Source organism: Vigna unguiculata, chromosome 6 (assembly GCF_037176805.1).
Source record: "Vigna unguiculata cultivar grain cowpea cultivar isolate G323 ecotype 2 chromosome 6, ASM3717680v1, whole genome shotgun sequence".
Lineage (NCBI taxonomy): Eukaryota > Viridiplantae > Streptophyta > Magnoliopsida > Fabales > Fabaceae > Vigna > Vigna unguiculata.
The window spans coordinates 43,518,947-43,539,548 of record NC_140797.1 but is presented as its reverse complement, the minus strand read 5'-3'; the positions used below and the strand labels follow the sequence as shown (position 1 = coordinate 43,539,548).

The window sequence follows — 20,602 nt, the reverse complement described above, 5'->3', positions numbered from 1 at the left end:
TGTTAAATGTATTGAAATAAAAAGTAGACTGTTATGTTTTTGTCTGGCCGAATACTAGCCTAATCCATTTGATTTTCAAAAATCTCATTTATTCTTATTTTTGACCATTCCTCTTCTACGGTTTAATTTCCTCAAGATTGTCAGTATTCATGAAAAGGTACTCCGATGCCCAATCAAGTAAGTGTTTGATTCTAAAGAGTTTAATCAATTTTAGTGATAAAAAAATTACAAATTACCTTATTTACATTTTTTATTTATAGTATCCTTGGTAGGTTTTTACCTTTTAAAATACTAATTAGGATCCAATAATATTATAACCTTCCTTAGTAGTAAACTCATGTATTATACTCTTAATCTTATTATCTACTAGCTTCTCAAATACTATGTTTGACATCAACTTAAATGAGTGGACAAATGTTTTCATGAACTTGCTTATAAATGACCACTTATTATGTTCGGCATCAACTCATGACACATATTTTCATGAACTTGCTTATGAATAATTGTTGAAAGTTTTCGGCATCAGAAGTTGAGTTGCGGAAAATACCAAGGGATGCAAAATGTATAATTTCTTTTACATATTTTTCTTACATTTTAAAGAATATAAAAAGTAAAAACATTTATTCTTAAGCTATTAAAAAAGTTTATTAAATGAGATTTTTTGAGGTTTTTTTTCCAAACAGGTGCAATTTTTTTTCCAATTTCCTAAAATAGTGCAGTTTTTTTTTTTTAATTCCCGGCAGAGGTAAGTCGTGAGAAAATGGCACGACTTCATCTTGAAGAAGTCGTGCCAAATTAAGGCGAATTTGATTAAAATAAGCTGAAGTCGTGCCAACATGGAGAGACTTCTGTGTTGTGAAGAAGTCGTGCCATATTCAGACGACTTTAATTAACATTTTAAGCAAAGTCGTGCAAATATGGAAAGACTTCAGTATTAAATTGTTAATGAAGAAGTCGTCCCATATTAGAGAGACTTTAGTGTTGTATTGATAATGAAGAAGTCGTACCATATTGGAACGACTTTAGTTCGAATAAAAATTAAATATTTTTTAGTCATATTAATTAGTTAAATAATAATGCATATAAGTAATTAAAAATTTCATGATGATTTTGGTTTCTTATAATAGGGCATGAAAGTTATCTACGAGAGTTTGTGTCACAAGGAGGTCTTCTTTGGTGTCGTCTAGATCTAGGTGAAGATAATGATGATGACGATCCAGTTCAGAGCCCTCAATTAAGACCTAGACGACACCGAAGAAGACCTCCTTGTGGCACAGGCTCTCATAGATAACTCTAATGTCCTATTATAAGAAACCAAAATCATCATAAAATTTTTAATTACTTATATGCATTATTATTTAACTAATTAACATGACTAAAAAATATTTAATTTTTATTCGAACTAAAGTCGTTCCAATATGATACGACTTCTTCATTATCAATACAACACTGAAGTCTCTCCGATATGGGACGACTTCTTCGTTAACAATTTAATACTGAAGTCTTTCCATATTGGCACGACTTTGCTTAAAATGTTAATTAAAGTCGTCTGAATATGGCACAACTTCTTTATAACACAGAAGTCTCTCCATGTTGGCACGACTTCAACTTATTTTAATCAAATTCGCCTTAATTTGGCACGACTTCTTCAAGATGAAGTCGTGCCATTTTCTCACGACTTACCTCTGCCGGGAATTAAAAAAAAAAACTGCACTATTTTAGGAAATTGGAAAAAAAATTGCACCAGTTTGGGAAAAAAACCATTTTTTGAAGTATATTTTAATTTCAAAAGTGTTAAGAATATTATACTATAACTCTTTATCTTTAACTCTTATTCTTTACTTCTTGACGTGGTCTAGTATAGGTCATTGAATCTTTCAAAGGTAAAGATAGTGATATACTAATTAATGGTTTACTCTAAGTCACATTAAAGAATAAAAGACTAGAATCAAAATTTGATAATCATAATATCATTGTCCAAAGAGTTATTTTATATTTTTATCCTCAATAAAGAAGTGAAAAGTTCTAAACTCACAATTACACCCATTATTTATCTTTATTAATTATTTTTAAAATTTTAAAATATTAATTGGAATATTAAATTCAAACATATTTTAAGATATCCCTAGAAATAACATTTTTAGTTGTAATATTTACAGCAATATTATTTTGTGAAAATTATTTTTATTTTTATTTGTAAAACACATCATATGGAATTTTATGTAAAAATACATTATTTTAATTGTTCTATTTTTCTTTTATATATACCATTTTTTTACAATTTATAAACTATTAGATCCTTCTATAACACTTATAACACTGCATAAATCACCTGTCCAATCCAATGCTCATTTAGGTAATTATAATTATAATAAAAATTATTAGTATTATTATTATTATTATTATTATTTTCAAATGTAGCTACGAACGGTCTCATTTTCATAAGTATCAATAACTTGCTTTCAGTGTATACCTGGTTTTTCACAACTAGTTATAATTTTGTTAAAATAATCATTTCAACACGAGCTCCCAACTAATATATATAATTAAAAAAGTATTTGGTAGACACCGAAAAAATAAAGAAAAATGCTAATAAATGCTCTAAGATACTAATTAAAGAATAATAAATGTGTTTTGGTATCATCATTTTTATATTGAAAGTAGAAATAATTAAATACAGTAATTAAAATAGTATAAATGCATATAAATTTTATAAAGATAAAAATATCTTTTTAAATTTTTAGACAATAACTTACTGTTACAAAACAAAAATTTTGAAATTTTTAAAGTCTCTACTAAAAAGAAACAAAATTCAATTAAGTCTCAAATTGACACTTTAATTGTACTCTTTTTGTAACTTTTTTAGATGTTTAACACTAAATTTTTTTGTTGGTTTTTTTGTTAATTTATACTTTCTTATGTTATTTTTTTTAGATGTTTAACACTATTTTTTTGTTAATTTTTCAGTTAATTTAAATTTCTTATATTTAATTTTTAGCAACATTAAAATATAATTATTTTATTATTAATTAGTTTTAATTTTTATTTGTGAACATTAAATAAAATATTAAATACCCATGTATAATATTTATGAGTATTTTTGTCTTCTAAAAAAAATAAAGCTGCATTAATAATTATTTGCTCAAGTGTAGGGATGTCAAAAATATCCGTACCCATAGGTATCCGCGGATAAAATCCGCAATGGATAAGAAATGGATACCCGCTACCCGTGGGTATAGATATTTTTGATACTCGCATGTTAACGGGGCGGGTACGGGTATCATAGTATTTGTATCCGTGGATACCGTACTCGCTAAACTTTAATTCACAAAAATACCCTTATATATATATATATATATATATATATATATATATATATATATATATTAGTAAAAAACATTTTGTCCTAATTTTTTATAAGTTGCACATCTTGTCTTCTGTCTTCATTCTTCCAACTTCAAGTATTGGTACGTAGTCTTCTTTCAAGTACATCCCTTAACATTTTTCTCTTCTCCTTCTTTGAAATTGGGTATATACATCAAACCATATATAGATAGTGACGTTTATGGTATGCTTGTTGTCAAATGATGGAATCAAAATAAGAATATTTGGCACGTGACAGTTGAGGTTTATTATTTGATTATTTTTCAGAAATCAATCGGAGAAATTGAACTTGTTGATCAAAACACTAATTAAAGAATTTTTATCGTGTTGAACGTCATTTTATATTTATTTTTATAATTATTTGGACTTGAGTTAGTTTAAAATTTATTTAAAATTTATGACAGTGATGTATTTTATTTTATTTGAATTTATGATTAAATATTTATTTTTTAAATAATTTTGTAAATACCCGTGGGTATCCATGAATATCCGTGGGTATAAAAAAAAATAGACGGGTACCCGCATAACGGATACCCGACGGATATAAATACGGATACGGAACAAATATTTATCTAGCGGGTAGGGTACGGAGAACTACTACTCGTACCCTACCCGCCCCGTTTGACATCCCTACTCAAGTGAAATCACCATAATAAGACAATTACTTTACTTTCTTCCTTTCTTTTTCTATTTTCAATTTCAATTCTATATATATATATATATATATATATATATATATATATATATATAATGAAGCAAACATTTTTCCTTCATAGAAATTAACATTGATTTAAAATGATAATATCATAGAAATATTTTCTGTAAGAAAAAGTATTGTCAAATTTTTAACATATAGATTTTAGATCGATAATAAAAAAAAATAGAATCTTTAATTTCATTGCTTATAATTTATGTATGTGTTACTAACTATTGTTGTCTCATAATTAATAAATAGCCATGTGCTACACGGGGATGTGACATTGGGTGTGTAAAAAGTAAAAATGAAATAAGAGCAACCTGGGTGGGTCAATGTCTTGTCTCAAAGATATTTTGGGAAGACATCCATAATAATACATATGCACAAAAGTGACGGACCCAGACTCAGTTACCTGCTATTCAGTCAAAGGGTGGGAGCAAGATGGGTTCTTTGGCAAAGAAGGGACTCAACAATTACGTCAAACAGCTCCAAGAAAACCCTTTGAGAACCAAGGTACCTCTTCTGCTCCTGCTCCTGCATCAATCTCACTTTCAATTTTCCTTCTTTTTTATTTTCCATCCATTTTCGTTGACTTAGTCATTGGGGGTCAAATTAGGTAATCACTGCAGGTGTAGTATCAGCGATCAGCGATATTGTGTCTCAGAAACTTTCTGGGATACAGAAACTTCAATTGAAACGTCTTCTTCTCAAAGTCGTGAGTTCCTTTTCCTTTTTTTATTTAGTTCAATCTTGTTCTTTCTACCCAATCCTAAGTAGTATCGTAACCTGATTCTGATATAGTAAATTGCAGTCTATATTTTGGGGTTAATTTCCTCTTTTTTTTATGGCTGTTTGTATTATTGGCAATTGGGTTTGAATATCTACTAAAAGTTTTGGACTTTAAAGAGGATGAAATGAAAATTCTGAGCCAAATTTCAGTGTTGACTTGACAAGTGTTCAAAATATCGTTGCATCTGTTAAGTATGCTAATTGAATGCTGTCGGTGGTTCAAATTAGTTGTAACTTGTAAGTGATCTTAAAATTCAAAAGAAAAGAACATTCTTACAAGGTTTTTGCGTAATTAACAGACTCATTTACGTTGAAATAAAGACTTAATTGCATATTCTTGCCCCCAACTATTGTAATTGTGTGGTTTTAATCCTTAAACACACGACAGTCAATATCACATGAACTGTTTCCAATTAGCAGAGGCTTTAAAATCACACAATTGATATATATAGTAGATCTAATTGACACATTTGGAACTCAAAGATTAAAATTGCACATTGGGGGTACCGAAAGGGGCCAATGGACAAATTTGAAATATCGAGAACTATAATCGCACAATTTCCGTATCCGAGGAAACAAAAATATTAACAAGTCAAACAAACTAAAGTGTGTGAACATTGATATCTGTAGAAAGGGGAGTGTAATTTTTAAAATAAAAGGGGAAGAATATATAATTTAAGCATCTGAAAGAGGAGTATTTTGTTCTTCTAATATTTATGTGGAAGATAAAGTGCCGGACTATTTCGCTGGACTTTTGGGGGGTTGGTGTGATAGAAAATCGGTAACAAAAACTGTTTTTAAAATGTTGGAATGAGTTTTTTATTTTTTATTCTTTTGTGATATATATCACTAAGGATAGCATCATCATGTGAATATGACATCTCAACTAGGTTGACAGTTCATACCTCAACAATCAAATGCTTCCTGAGGATATTTATTGAAAGAAAAAAAAATTGTAATAAGAAAATATAAGGGACCAAACCAAAGCAATCAAGAAAATCTATATTCAGGTCACCCAATCCTACTTTATATGCACCTCACGTTAGCTAAACTATCCTCACTTTTTTATTTCCTTGTCTTAATATGTGGAAAACTTTAAAAAAATTCAAACATTTACTTATGGCAATGCTTCGAATCCATCTACCATAATAACAAGAAGGAAAAATTTTTACTTATGAAACGAGTCTTTTAGTTATTTTAGTTATTAACATGTTGCTGCTCATCTTGATGAACTATGCCATGCCCAAATTGATAGACGAAGTAGCAGCAAGTAGGCTTCTTGCTTAAACCTTTATGTCTTAATTTAACTACTTCTACTACTACAGTTACGAGTGACTTGCGCCTTTTCTGGTTATATACATATATTTCAGCATTGGGAATCATAAATCGTTTATTGCATGCAGCTTTTTGGAGCCGGTTATATTGGACCCTTTGGACACTTTTTTCATTTAATACTGGACAAAATATTCAAAGGAAAGAGAGATACAAAAACTGTGGCGAAGAAGGTAAAACTGCAAATCCTTCTGTTCTAAGTTCTAACTATATCAGGCATTGCAGTTGGTACCATGTTCTCGGTCTGCTTTTCTTAAATTTTTGCAGCATTAAATATCTGCTGTCTTAAAATGCTATAATGAATTGAACCTTAAAAGAAATTTGTGATCATATTTATTCAAGAATTTATTTGTAATTAGACGGATGGGTTTTCTATACCACCTTTCCCAACACAAATGATAGAAAAGTTTAATTTATCCTTCTGTAATTAATTCTTCTTTCATTGATCTTTTTGTTTTCAGGTTCTGATTGAACAATGTACATCTTCTCCTTGGAACAATTTGCTTTTCATGATTTATTACGGATTAGTTGTTGAAGGTTGGTCATTTTTCAACATATAACTTCTTTACTCACATTGAAGAAACATGGAATACTCCAAGTAAGATACAGCTGGAAAGTAGGCAAAAAGAATATTTCTTATCAATATGAAAAACAGGATTTCCAACTCTGACATTCCTGGCTACTGTTTGTTTACTTATCAAAAAACACGAGACTGTCCTAAAAGTGATGTACAAAATGAATGGCATACTTGGTTGATGAATTGTGTGCTCATGTTTATGATGAAAAATTGGATTTCAGGCCAACCTTGGGTGAATGTGAAAGCTAAAGTTAGGAAGGATTATCCATCAGTGCAGTACACTGCATGGACGGTAATATTTCTATTTCAAGTGTAGAAAATGACAGAATTTAATGAAATATCAATTTTTTTATTTTTGATTTTAACTTTATCACTCCCTTGACTTGAACCGCAGATCTCGCCGATTGTCGGGTGGATAAATCATAAATTCTTGCCTCTTCATTTCCGTGTTGTTTTCCACAGCGTAGCAGCATTTTTCTGGTACGTGTTTTTTGTTTTCTTTTCCTCTAATTTCCTTGACTTGTTAATGATCGTTCCCATTTCCCTTTGCTATAACAACATGTAAATTGAGATCATTGATTGTGTGTATTTTATTTTAGGTCAATATTCTTAAATCTTCGAGCACGATCTCTGGCATTGACTAAAGCCTGAAGCAAAGAAGAGTACTGATCACAGTCTTTGAAGTAGATGCTACTGTTTGTTAGGAGACTGTTAATCTTTCCAGAGCGGTTTCCATCAGATTGAACAAGTCAAAAGAAGATCTTCCAATGTGTTGGCAAGACTTTAGTTTGTCCTGAGCGAAATATAGAAGTTTTTGAATGTTGATGTTTTTGTACAAGGGTTGATTGATTTGATTTTCAACTGAACTGATTGTGGTTAAAATTGATTTTAAAGTTGTGTGATTTATGTTTGAATGTTTTCATTATGAAAACTAGTTAGTAATAAAAATCGGTATAAATTTGTTTAAAGTTGCTTCAATTTAGAATTAGTTCTTCATCATAGATTCATATTGGAGAAATTAACTTCAAAACACTTTAACTAATGTTTTAATATGATTCTTTCGAATCATATGTGAAATTGAACACACTTTATACTCATCTGTAAATGTCAAAAGAATTTTGGAGACAAAACAGTAACTAAGCAGCTAATTGTTCTAGGCAACAGTCTAAGGATGAATATATTTTTTGGAAAAATCTTGATTAATTTTATGGAATATCATTAGCATCATTCATTTAGTCTAGTTTGTTGTTATCCAAGTTGTAAAGTCGTAAAATAAGCTATGGAAAGGAAAAAATATCATTATCCAGTTGTGAAATGAAGTTTGATAATAATATTTGAATACCAGATAAACATAACAGCATAAATGCATAATTGATGAACATTCTGGGATTTTATGGACTTGTATGAGAAAGGGCATCAATGGAGGGATTGAAGCATCTCACAAGAGTCCAAAGTCCCAATGTAGTACATTGTCTTTTGTCAAAATCAATGTTTTGTTGAATCCTCAGAGGAAGATGAGTGGCACGTGTTCCGTTTCAAGTCACGTGGAAATTGAGACAACTAACTCTTCGTGTTAGGTTAGGTTTCTAATTTATTGAGACAACTCCACCTGCTCTTCATGGATGTTAGGAAGTGCATATACCCAAAATAAGGGGTCATTGACTCGTTGGCTTTTAAATTTGAAAGTTGAGTTAGTATATACTAATATACATATCATATTTTTACACGACAATTTCAACAAAACAATTTAGAAAGACCATGACACGATATGAATACTAATATACATACACTTGTGCTATAATTTTTTCTACACAAAACTGTTTCGTCAGGAAACTTTTAGAAAATAGAAAGAGTGTGACATGATATGATTATTATTATTTTTTTGTTGAAGTTGTGATTGAATACAATATCCATCCTTTCATTTTCGTTGTCATCAAAATTTAATTGATGCGAAATAGTTCCAATTGATTAAACATTTTCAACATGTGAATTTCAATGTATCCAAAATTTGATTTTAAACCACACCATACATTTTTAATGCATTTATTATTAAAATTTGACTTTTAGACTAGTATAGTAAACATTTTAATATGTTGGGCAATATATATATGAAATTATAACAAGTATAGCTCGTAAAGTACTTCCTGAAAAAAATGAGGTACAGTATTCAACTTGAAAAATGTAAAGGATGTGTGAACACGAAAGAATTTTGCCTTATTTTACTGAAGTTAATCAAAAGTTATAATCACAATGCGTAGGGATTTTATGAGGAACCGGTCAGAAAATGAAACCTCTGACCCTATAGAGTTATACTCTACAAATATGTATAGCCATTAATTTCAAAGTGATAGTATCTTGTGAACAACCGCGCCGCAGCACTCAACAGTAATCAATTATGGAAAATCAATTTTACTCAACCCGCGTGAGAGAATGCAATAAATGTGAAAAAAAAAAAGGACTTGGAGTTATACGTTCTCAAACTCTGTCAAAATGTTTTGATTGAGTAAATGCATGGGAATGCATTATGTGTTTTAGTTTATTGTGGAGGCTTATGTATGTTTTGTTATAGCAGATATTATTATCATATTATGTTGTTGGTTGTCAAAAAAGCAAGTTAAAACATTCAACTCGACGTTCACTTTAATTTTGCTCAGGGTCATTGGCTAAACTCTTCTTGAGGGCATAATTTATTTTATTTAACAATTTCTTTTTTGTTGGTATTACAGGCTTGCAGGGTTTACTCGTTATTTCTGTTGAAAGTCAGCATAGGAGGGAGAAAAGCAGAAATAGCCAAAATGAAAGGACAAGTAGTTTTCAATGCTCAGAGCATGTTCAACCATGTCATGAAACTTCTCAATTACATTCCACCTGCTTCTATACATATATGCGTATGTGGTGTAAGAGAGAGTGTCATCAATCACATACACCCTAACAATTACTGGTTAAGGCCTTCTTCATAAACAGCAAAAATAGTGAATATTAATAGCACATGGGAACCAATATGCTTTCAAGCAAATGTTCTTCTTTCTCATATTTCAGTGCAAGAAGAATAGCTGACTCAATCGATGTTCCGAAGATCAAGGTAACCAAGATCTCCACTGCAAGGCTTCCTAACAGAAGTTTGGTGGCAGAATTGGATTATCTAAATAAGTACCTTCCAACCACCACCACAACTCATGCAAAAGAAGATCCTTACTACAAAATCAACACTAACGGTTCTACAACATCTGGAACAAGCACACCAAATTCCGCGGAGGAGGTCAAGCTTCATTTGATTATGGAGATAGTAGCAGATAGAATAGAGATGCACAAGAATATTGGGGCACAGCGTGACAACTGGAACCGCCTTCTAATGACATCTGTTAATATGATCACTCTTTCTGCTTCAGCTATGGTTGGCCTTGCAGCTGCTAGTCCAAGTGGAGGAGCACCTATTGTGGCCTTGAAGGTGTCCTCCACGATTCTTTATATGGCAGCCACAGGGTTGATTTTGGTGATGAACAAAATTCAGCCATCACAACTTGCAGAGGAGCAGAGAAATGCTGCTAGGCTGTTCAAGCAGCTTCATAGAGAACTCAAAACAAGGGTTTCTCTTGGGAATCCTAGTGAGTATGATGTTGATGAAGCGATGGAGAAAGTGCTTGCATTGGACAGGGCCTACCCTCTTCCTCTATTGGGTTCAATGCTTGAAAAACTCCCTCGAACTGTGGAGCCAGCAGTGTGGTGGCCTAGACAGAAGCAAAGGATCAGTCCAAGAAAAGAAGAGTTGGGTGGGAAAATGAAAGGGAAGAATGGATGGGATGCAAGGTTGGAGGCTGAAATGAGAAAGATTGTGATGATTCTGAGAAAGAAGGACATGGCAGAGTACTTGAAGTTGGGTAAACAAGTTTTGAACTTCAACAAGGTATTGGCAGTTTCTGGTCCTCTACTATCTGGTCTTGCAGCATTGGGTTCGTGCTTTGTGGGTTCTGTGAGTTCATCATGGCCCGTGATGGTTGGGGTTATTGGAGGAGCTTTGGCAAGTGTTGTCAACACATTTGAGCATGGGGGGCAAGTAGGGATGGTGTTTGAGATTTATAGGGCAAATTGTGGTTTCTTTAAGCTCATGGAAGAGAGCATTGACCTAAATATTACTGAAGAAGATCCTCATAAAAGAGAAAATGGAAAATTGTTTGAAATCAAAGTAGCTTTACAGCTAGGTAGGAGTCTCTCAGAAATGAGGCAAATTGCTGCTGCAGTTTCATCATCACATGAAGAGAAGGATTTTGAAGAGTTTGCTAGCAAGCTTTTCTAGTATTATTACCAAGTTTCTCGTTAGTTGTAATTGTCAAGCTTTCTTTTGTAAATATTGTCATAGCTAGAGAATGCTTGTGAATAGTTTGTAGCAAGAATTATTACTATGTTCACTAACTATTAAGCTTTCATTTCGTAAACAAAATTTCTACAGTTTAACGTTGCTCCTATTATTCATTGGCCAGCTGTTAGCTTAGATCCACAGCTATCCAGTTTTATGTTTAATCATTTGCATTGGTTTTTGCATTGGTTCAGAGTGCTGGAAACAAGTGCGAAATAAAAATGAAACCAACAAGAACCACGTGAAGCAGTGCAGTGTCTATTTGGCGTCACGACAAAGATGAATGTGACTCAACAGTATGCTTCCCATTTCGACAGCTTGGAAATTCACACATGTTGATAATGCTATACCGGAACATAAACTGTAGATGTTATTGAATTATACAAGTTGAATAATAAAAATTATATCAGAATGGTTACATCTGTTCATGTGGAATAGTTCTTCAGGAAAGCTCTCGAAGCTATCTGCAATGATGATCTTCTAAAGAACAAAGCATAATAAAAAAATATTATTGAAATAGTTTGATTCTTACTTTAACATGTAAATGAGTGAAATACGACATGTGTAGTTTTATCTACTGGCATCAGGAAACAGATAAACTTCTAATCACAGGTATTATCTACTGACAGAGAATATGTAAATTATTGGGTAATAATAGAGTAATCAATTCACTTCCAAATATAAGATTGGGCAATGAGGATCAACAAAAACAACAACACTAAGAACCCTAGTTAGAGTTTTTGTGGAAAAAGAATAATTGACAACCTTTCAGCCTTGGAAGTTCAACCTTTCAGCCTTGGAGGTGTGGCTCATCCATTTTTCCCCAAGTTTGTTACCATTACCTTTGCCAGCATTGTAATTTTGGCCTATGCTAAGCTCTCCACCACAACAATAACGTCATCATCTACTTCAAATTTATCGATAGGGTTTGGTTTGGTGTGAGAAGTGTCCGAAACTCCAGGTGACTAAGAAGTCTTATATGATATTAAGATAAATTCTTATTTTTTTACTCTCATATCTTATCATTTTCCATTATTACTTAATGTGACTCATTGATTATTGTATCACTATATTTTTCTTTCCTTTGAAATAATCAATAACTCATATTAAACCACATCAAGGAGTAATATGAGAGTCAAACTATAATTTTCTAAGAATTAAATATGTTTTTTGTCAAACATATTTTAATAAAAATTAGAAATAATCCTTTTTGAAAACTTTGAATCAATTTACTTCCTAATCTTTAGATATACCCATAGATTTAGTCATTTAAACTAAATTTTTTTAAGTTTATTTTATTTGAAACGTCAAATAAACTTAATAAAATTTTGTTAAAAGAACTAAATTCACACATTTGCTGAAAGACTAAATTGGTTCAAGAAATTTTAAAGTTAGACTAATTTTAATTTTTATTAGAAGTTGAAGGACCAAAAACATATTTAACCCTATAACCCTAAAGATTTATACATTTATTTTTATTTTTTTATATTTTGAGTAGATAAAGTATTATGATATTTTGATATTTTATATAAATTTATTTACTATTAATTGGTGTTGAATCTTTAAACATTCTTTTTAGGAAAATTTAATAATGATATCAAAGTCCAATATTCGTAAAGAAACAGTTATAAAATTTTAAAAGTAAAATAACAAAATGAATTATATTGATAAAAATTAAATAATAAAATAAATTATGTTAATAAGAATAAAATTGATAGTAAATTATATATGCTAAAAATGTTATAGTTAAAACTTTTATTAATGATTATAAATAAAAAAATGAGGACTTTAAGCGATTGAGAAAATGTATAAGTTTTCTTCATCATTGAACTTAAGTTGAAAATATAATTTCACCTACAATTGATTTGTAAAATGAAAGAAAGTAGCTTAGGTTGAAATATCTAAAATAGTAATATAATTAACTTTTTACTTTCCTTTAAACATATATTTGAAGTCGAATATCTACGTGGCAGTATGGTCATAAGATATAAATAAATACCGTAGATAATTGGAAATACAACGTGTGTCCTTTCTATTGATTTATTATGAACCATCCATTGGTGATTCCTATGTTCCACATATACAAAACATGATTAGTTTAGGTGTCTATGTCTCCTTTCAAATTCATACAGTTATGTCAGTGTAACTGTCCTAACTGAAGCGGATTCTTGTCAAATTATGCTCATGCTACTTTTCTACTTTTTCTTTAGAAAATGAGAAAAATTATGCATTAATTCTCTAACTGCATAAGCAAAGTAAAACATTTTAGTTCTTTAGAAATTACATGCTTGGAATCCAGTTCTCATTTCATTTTTGTGTACGCTACTCTTCATCCAACATAACAACAATTAAAAGCAAGGGGAAACAAATGTAAATCATATGTTCAAAGACTAAGTACGACAAAAGTAATAGAAAATCATTTAATTTGTAATGCAAATTATTACGGGCATCACAAAAAATAATTAAATTAATAGAATTTTGTGAAAAAACTCACTCTGTGCACCAATTGATCTAAACATGTAAATATAAGATAATACCATGCAAGTGATGCAAAATCAGAAAAGTTAGAAACCTTAAAAAAGGGAAACTACGAGGACTTAGTGACAAAACAAAATGTTTTTGAAGGTAGGAACCCAAAATTTTGTCCATGCCTTCGAATTCAATTGTCGTTCTCCTCTTGAAAGGGTCTCGCTTCTCTTCTATCAGTCTGTCACTTTTTTTTTTTTCTTTTTAAATTTTTATGATTCTCCAATCTGCTGTGATTGAATATTGATGACAGCGACGCACAACCTCTCACGGGGCCCATAAATTTGTTATTTTTCTCTGATCCCATTTGAATTGTGCGGGTGAAGTGAAAGATCTGAATTACGAAGATGATTCAGCTTCTGTTCACGTTGATATTTTCGGAGGGTGCGATGATAGCTTTGCTGCTGTTCAAGACGCCGTTGAGGAAGCTTGTGATAATGGGGTTGGATCGGTTGAAGCGGGGTCGTGGACCCTTGGTTGTGAAGACCGTTGCAGGGACGATTCTCGTGGTGCTCTCTTCCAGTGTGTACAGCATGGTCAACATTCAGAAGCGTGAGATCGAGGACGGTGGTGCCATTAATCCCACCGATCAGGTTCTCATGGCCAAGCACCTCCTTGAAGCAACACTCATGGGTATTTGTGTTCCCTTTTTCTTATTTTGCTATTCTTTGATTTGTTCTCTCTATTTCTGATCTGGTTCCTTTGTGTGTAATTACTTGCATGGATAATTGAATCAATTTATTCCCTGCGTTAGGTTTGCAATATGTTTTGTTGGGTCCTTATTGGAATTTCTAGGTTTCTATTTATATGCTACTGGTTGATTACTTTTCTTCCCTAGTTTTTATGTTGGAGCAACTTGAGTAATGTGACTTGGTGAAAAGGATGACTTTTTTTGTTGGTGGGGATTTTAACTAGGAATCATATGTGTATGGTTTTCAATGTTGGGGATTTTTTTTCTCTCTCACAACCAGAAAGCATTTAGTTGTGTTGTTGTCTATGGTGTTAAATTTTTCTGTTCAGGATTGGTGTTGATCATGAATGTGAGCTTGTATGGTCTTATTGTCTGGGAAATGTTAACAAACGAACCTTTGTTTTGTTGACTCCTTTTCTGAGGCATTGGAGTCAAATCCATGGAGAAATTACCTTTTGTTCCTTCATTTTCTTTTGTCCACAAGGAACAAATTGTTTTCACTTGCACTGTGCTCAGTTGGATCAACATTTTCAAGCCATCTCAGTCAATGAATCGGAATCATCGGATGTAGATCAAATGACTCAATCTATCTAGGTGAATCAGACTTAAGATACTGATTCGAGATATGAGCCGTCTCATTTCATCCGACAGTTCAATTCACTGACTGCATGAACGCGTGAAAAGGGGATCCAATTTGGCCGCATGGATGTAAATGAAGCTCAGCCATCCTACTGGTTTCACAGTGCTCAATCCTAGTGGTTTCTTCTATGGTGTTTTTCTGGCTTCCTGTAATCCTCTTTTGTAGCCAAAAATTCTTACAATGTGCTCTTTCTTTATACAATATTTTCAGAAACGAGTTACTCCTGTTCAAGAAGCCCCCGGAAGTATCTTATATGAATTATATCACGGTTAACATAATTTTCTTTGCTGTCTTCCAAAGAAGTTTTATGCCATTGATTTATCATAACCCTGGTCACAGCTTAAAAGCATCATGACTAGAGTGAAAATGCAGCCCCAATCCAACCAGATGATACAGTTCTGATTTTCTGGACCTATTTTCTCTGTAATGTTTCTGAAATATTAAACCTGCTCTTTGGCTGCTGGTCGTCATTCATCTTTGGTCAATTATTTGCAGGCGGTATACTTTTTCTTGCGCTTATGATAGACAGACTACATCATTACATAAGAGAACTGCGGATTCGAAGAAAGGGCATGGAAGTTGTCAAGAAACAGACCAGAGGGTCTGAAGATGGGAAATTTACCTTTTCCGAAGAAATGAAAGGCGTGGAGGAAGAAAGGACTAGATTGAGAACAGAACTTATGCGCCTAGAATCTGAACTACAGTCAAAAACTAAAGACGTAGATGTTGCAGAAGCCAATGTATCTGCTCTGAGAAAACAGTCTGAGGGATTCCTTCTTGAGTATGATCGCTTACTTGAGGAAAACCAGAACCTCCGCAACAAACTACAGTCCTTGGACAGGAAATTGTCACATTCAGGTTCTAAGAAGAATATGTAAGTAACGTTGCTGGTAGGAATGGCTTCTTCTTGTATACTCTTCCGGAGTTCCATGGCAGTTTGTTCACAACAGCTTGTCAATCCTTGCATGCTTGTTCCTCAAGGAATACGATTTTCACTTGTAGTTGAACTTGGATCAATTTTGTCCTGACAAATTGTGAATTTTTTGAGTGATGACAAGAAATATAGTGCTGATTTGTTTTTTCTGCACATATGTAACTTTTGCAACATCTGTTTCACTATTCAAGATTCGACAAACTGAAGGAATGTGCTCACGGATAGTGTTTGATGGTATTAAAGTTGTCCCTTAAACTTGTCATTTATCCTATTTTGGTCCAGAGAGAAATCTCTTTTTGGCCGTTCACTTATTACTTCTCCATTTCTGGTGTGATGCATATTGTCTAAATCCTCTATACACCCACCGTATATGTACTAGTTTTAAAGGCAGCCCCCCCAAACACTCTGGTCCATGTACTTTAAGAAAAAAATTGCCTGAACTCAACAAATTTTCGCAGACATTACTTTTTTTTTGGATTTGGATAATTTTCTTATGAAAGGCATTATGTTGTACTTTGTTAAAGGAAAAGACACATTATTTCTGAGCAAGGAATGTTCACCACTGTATATTATAACTGGTGAGTTCTACACAAGAAAGATTACCCTTTGTTCTCATAACAGGATGAACGATATGATTTTGAAGAAAGGAAATGGTTCAAATCTTTATTCACTTTTCACATTTATTCTTCTGTGGCGCAGAGGATTTGGCATGAAAATGAAAGGTTGGGATCTGTGTATTCATACAAATGCAAAAGAATACAGGGTTATTGAAGCTGCTTCAGCATATCACGACGTGTGTCTCTTATTTGGATTGGCTTTTTAACCTAAGGGAACTTTTTAATTGGATTTGTCACTATTAAGATCTTCTGAGACAAAAATGTGCTGCTCTTTTAAGTTTGTTGATACAGAAAAAATGTTAGATGAGATAATTTTCGAAAGAGATGATATACATAAATTAACTTTTAACTTGTTTGAAAATTTTGATTTACTTTTAATTCTTTAAAACGTTTTATTTTGTATATTGAATGTTGAGAAGTTTATTCAAATTGACGATTTAGCTTCGTTGTTTTTTGTATAAAGTATAATTTTCTGCTTCTAAGCCACTAATGGAGTGGGTATTGCTTTCGCTTGGGATAAAAATGTGGTTAAATGTTTAAAGTAAAAGTAAATAACTAAAATGGGCCAAGTCTAAAAATAGTAAGTAATAGAAGAGTCCTGAGAAGTGATGCAGTTCTAAGAATATGAGAAAGGAGATTACACAACCATACATGTCCTCTTCTATGTTCATAAATAATGTTATTGTATGGTAATAGTTTCAATGTCCGCATGGAATGAAATTTAGCTCATTTAAAGAACGAAATGAAATTATTGAAAATGGAATAAATGTGATAAAACGCTTACACAAAAGTAAAGGAAGTTTCCTAGGGTTGGTGACTTTTGCTATTTTGGATAAAGGGGAGATCTTCTCACTTTTTGAAAGCATAGGTAGGCATATTACATCAACATTCATAAGATTAATTGTGTGTTTGCATCAATGTCAATTATCCATGTTGTATTTCAAATTCACATCAAAACAACTATAACATTAAGTATACACATCTCATGAAACACAATGTGTAACCAAATAATTGTGTGTAAATAACCTTACTTTTGCTGTAAAATTACATTAAGAGCTTTGTAATTAGATAACATATTGGTGCTGTATATTGGAGAGTTTCATTTTATTTTACAATAGGCAACAACAATACTTTTCTTTTTGCGGTGAAAGTTGTGGCCACTAAAAGAAGCAAACGTAAGTGGTGATGCATAGAAGAATAGAATTACGAGAACCAAAAATAAGAAAGATCCTAGCTCACTGCTTTTGAAATTCATAGCCAGAATAAGTTAGGATAGGGTCGAATAACTTGCTGTCACCATCGGAGGAGCCTGTGACTATCAATGAAGTGCCAATATTTTGAATGAATTACAGATAACAAGTCTTGTTGTAGCAATCAATTCTTGAAAGAATGCTCGTGTCTACATTTAACAACCGAAATTTTAAGGAAATCCAGGGTTGCTCTTTTAATGAAAACACCAAATTAATAACATTTAAAAAATTATCTGATACGCATTAATAGAGCTCACTGTGCGTGATGATTCACAAAACCAGGCGCAGGCTATTTTTAATAATGGATGGGATTAAGATAACAGTGTTTATATATATATATATATATATATATATATATATATATATATATATATTAATTATGTGGCGCACACATTATCCCGTATTATATTATAGTGATGAAAATGAAAAGTGTTGAGTCCATCCAAAGTTGAATTAAAGAGAGACAGAGAGAGCAGTAACAGAAAGCAATGCATGATAAAAATAAAAATTCCCATCTCAGGAGAATCAAATTTTCCATCGAGAACAATCACTACACACACAAAAACTGACAATAATGATTCTCTGCAGCGACAATCACAGTTTCTGCCTCCAAGATAACAATCATCACAAGTAATACCATTCCATCTACTCAATTCAACTACTGTTGTTACTACAATTTTAGGTTCAAATAATGTAACAAAACCGTTTTCCTCATCACTAACTATATTAAAAGAAGTAGTGTCTGTTTTGTGAAAGGATAATTCTTCATGGAACTCATTGCTCCTCACCGTCACCCATTGCTCATCATCATTATCATCATCGTTTTTCCATACCCAAAGGGGTTCGTCCGAAAACAACCTACGAATTCTGTCCCTAGCAGAGGGACAATCACGTGCTCCATGCTCAGTTGTCTCCAAGGAATCCCAAAATCCTCGTTCCAACACACCAGTGGGAGTGTCTGAATCCAACAAAAGCAACTTCAATTCCGTGCATTCCTTAACAAAACCGTGTCCAAGAAGCTCCTCCACCGACCACCTCTCATTCGGGTCCCTCTTCAAACACTTTCCCAAAAAGTCCCTCCCCTGCTCGGACACACAGCTAGGAATCTCAGGCAACTCATCGGAGAACCCGATCCTGTAAATCACTCCCGCCGGGTCTCCTCCGCCGTGCCACGGTGGCTTCCCGGTGATCATCTCCAGTACCGTGCACCCCAGAGCCCACACGTCAGCAGGAAACCCCTGCTGCTCCCCACGCGCCACCTCAGGAGACATGAACGCCGGCGTGCCGGCGATGGCCGACACCTCCCCCACCCTCCGGGCACAACCCAAATCCGAAATTTTCACCCCCTTCTCCGTCACCAATACATTCTGCCCCTTCACGTCGCAATGCACTATCCCACGGGAGTGGAGGTAGTGCAGCCCCTGCAGAATTTGGCGCGTATAGGATCCCACCACCGCTTCGTCCATGCGACCACCGCGCTCCGCCAGCGTCCCGTGAGGCGCGTATTCCATGAACATGTTGAACCAGTAAACACCATTCTCAAACGTGGTGTCAAAACCTTGGTAGGCAACAATATGAGGACAGTTAAGAGTGGAAAGAATCATCTGCTCCCTTCGGAGGAATTCCGAGTGGTGTAGCTCTGCCGACTTGACGGCAAAGACGGGAGCGGATCGGCGGGACTGAGCGGTGTAGACGGCGGCGGTGGAACCACGGCCGAGCATGTGGCCTCGGGTCCAGTCCATGAAGATGTGGAAAAGTTGAAAGCTTGAAGTTGTGACAGTAGAGGTGTGAGGGAGTATGAGATGAGAAGGGAGTGAATGATGTTAATTATAGTATTATAGAGTGGGATGTGGTTGGGGGATAAGTTTATGAAATTGAAGATTTATATATATATATATATATATATATATATATATATATATATATATATATATATATATATATATATATATATATATATATATATATTTGTGGGAAGGTTAAGGTAAAGGGGTTTGGTGAGTTGTGGTTGGCTTAACGCAGAGGGTAAGAAAAGAAGTTATGATGATGTGGAAAGAGTTAAATTTTTGTTTGCATTGCACTTTTTTTGGTTGTGTCCAATGGACGGCCGCCGTCTTGTCCTTTCACGATCTTGTGATGGGAGAGGTCCAGGTGTCAGAGGGATGATGGTGTTGTTGGCCGGCCAGGCTATGGCTGTGGCTCCTTTGGTGTGTGTTACTTGGCTTTAGGCAGGCATGAATAGATGAATGATAAGGTGGCGGTGCACATGCTGGCACGTGCTTCGTGGTGAGAAGAAGGGGTGAGAGGCAAAGATTGCGGTGTTAGTGAGTGAGCGTGCTTGGTGAATGATGAGGTGGTAAGCTAAGCACTTGTTCTATCTATCTGTCGCTAGTAAACATTAAACAATGTGTATGGTCCCTGTTGCCTCGGTGGTGGTAGAATTATGGTGCTGTCAATTACAGATGGCTTCTGCCCAACAATGCTTCAATCCTTGGATTCATACTAGCATCTGCAGAATATACCCTATCAAACTCAAACCATTAGACATGGTGAATTGGTGAGTTAGGTGGATTGATTGTATGCGAAGCAAATGAAACAAACTGTAACAGTGAAAGTGAATTTAAAGGCAAAAAGGCACTAAGAGAGTTGGAATATGTGGATAAAGCAGAAAAGGCCAAATCCAACTAACTGCCTGCACCACTGAGCCTAATGAGCAGTGATTTAAACAAAAGAAAGAAATTAAAGTGTTTTTGGAGCGTTGGTATGAGTAGAAGTGTTGTTGAAAGGAATAAGGTGAAAGAGGAGAGAGCG

The 20,602-nt window shown here is 33.6% G+C and overlaps 2 protein-coding genes and 2 pseudogenes across 2 annotated transcripts; 3 read left to right on the top strand and 1 right to left on the bottom strand.

The window, feature by feature from the left end:
- The first annotated feature begins 4,398 nt into the window (after nt 1-4,398).
- PMP22 (Peroxisomal membrane 22 kDa (Mpv17/PMP22) family protein) lies at nt 4,399-7,747 on the top strand. The gene is made up of 7 exons (XM_028075122.2): nt 4,399-4,594; nt 4,698-4,796; nt 6,274-6,375; nt 6,664-6,739; nt 7,001-7,071; nt 7,174-7,259; nt 7,379-7,747. The coding sequence occupies exons 1-7, from the start codon at nt 4,523-4,525 to the stop codon at nt 7,428-7,430; spliced, it is 558 nt and encodes a 185-aa protein (XP_027930923.1). The 5' UTR covers nt 4,399-4,522; the 3' UTR covers nt 7,431-7,747.
- Nucleotides 7,748-9,604: 1,857 nt separating this feature from the next.
- On the top strand, nt 9,605-11,245 carry LOC114187550 (putative F-box protein At4g22030 pseudogene; annotated as a pseudogene).
- A 2,526-nt stretch (nt 11,246-13,771) lies between these two features.
- On the top strand, nt 13,772-16,235 carry LOC114188850 (uncharacterized). Its single transcript, XM_028077508.2, has 2 exons — nt 13,772-14,292; nt 15,486-16,235. Exons 1-2 carry the CDS (start codon nt 14,007-14,009, stop codon nt 15,866-15,868), a joined length of 669 nt encoding a protein of 222 aa, XP_027933309.1. The 5' UTR covers nt 13,772-14,006; the 3' UTR covers nt 15,869-16,235.
- A 1,933-nt stretch (nt 16,236-18,168) lies between these two features.
- On the bottom strand, nt 18,169-19,607 carry LOC114188595 (mitogen-activated protein kinase kinase kinase 17 pseudogene; annotated as a pseudogene).
- Between the last annotated feature and the right edge of the window lie 995 nt (nt 19,608-20,602).

Coding starts and splice junctions, on each gene's coding strand:
- PMP22 (XM_028075122.2), top strand. CDS start 4,523: ATGGGTTCTTTGGCAAAGAAGGGACTCAACAATTACGTCAAACAGCTC. Junction 4,797..6,273: donor AACGTCTTCTTCTCAAAGTC/GTGAGTTCCTTT, acceptor TATTGCATGCAG/CTTTTTGGAGCCGGTTATAT. Junction 7,072..7,173: donor TGCAGTACACTGCATGGACG/GTAATATTTCTA, acceptor CTTGAACCGCAG/ATCTCGCCGATTGTCGGGTG.
- LOC114188850 (XM_028077508.2), top strand. CDS start 14,007: ATGATTCAGCTTCTGTTCACGTTGATATTTTCGGAGGGTGCGATGATA. Junction 14,293..15,485: donor CCTTGAAGCAACACTCATGG/GTATTTGTGTTC, acceptor AATTATTTGCAG/GCGGTATACTTTTTCTTGCG.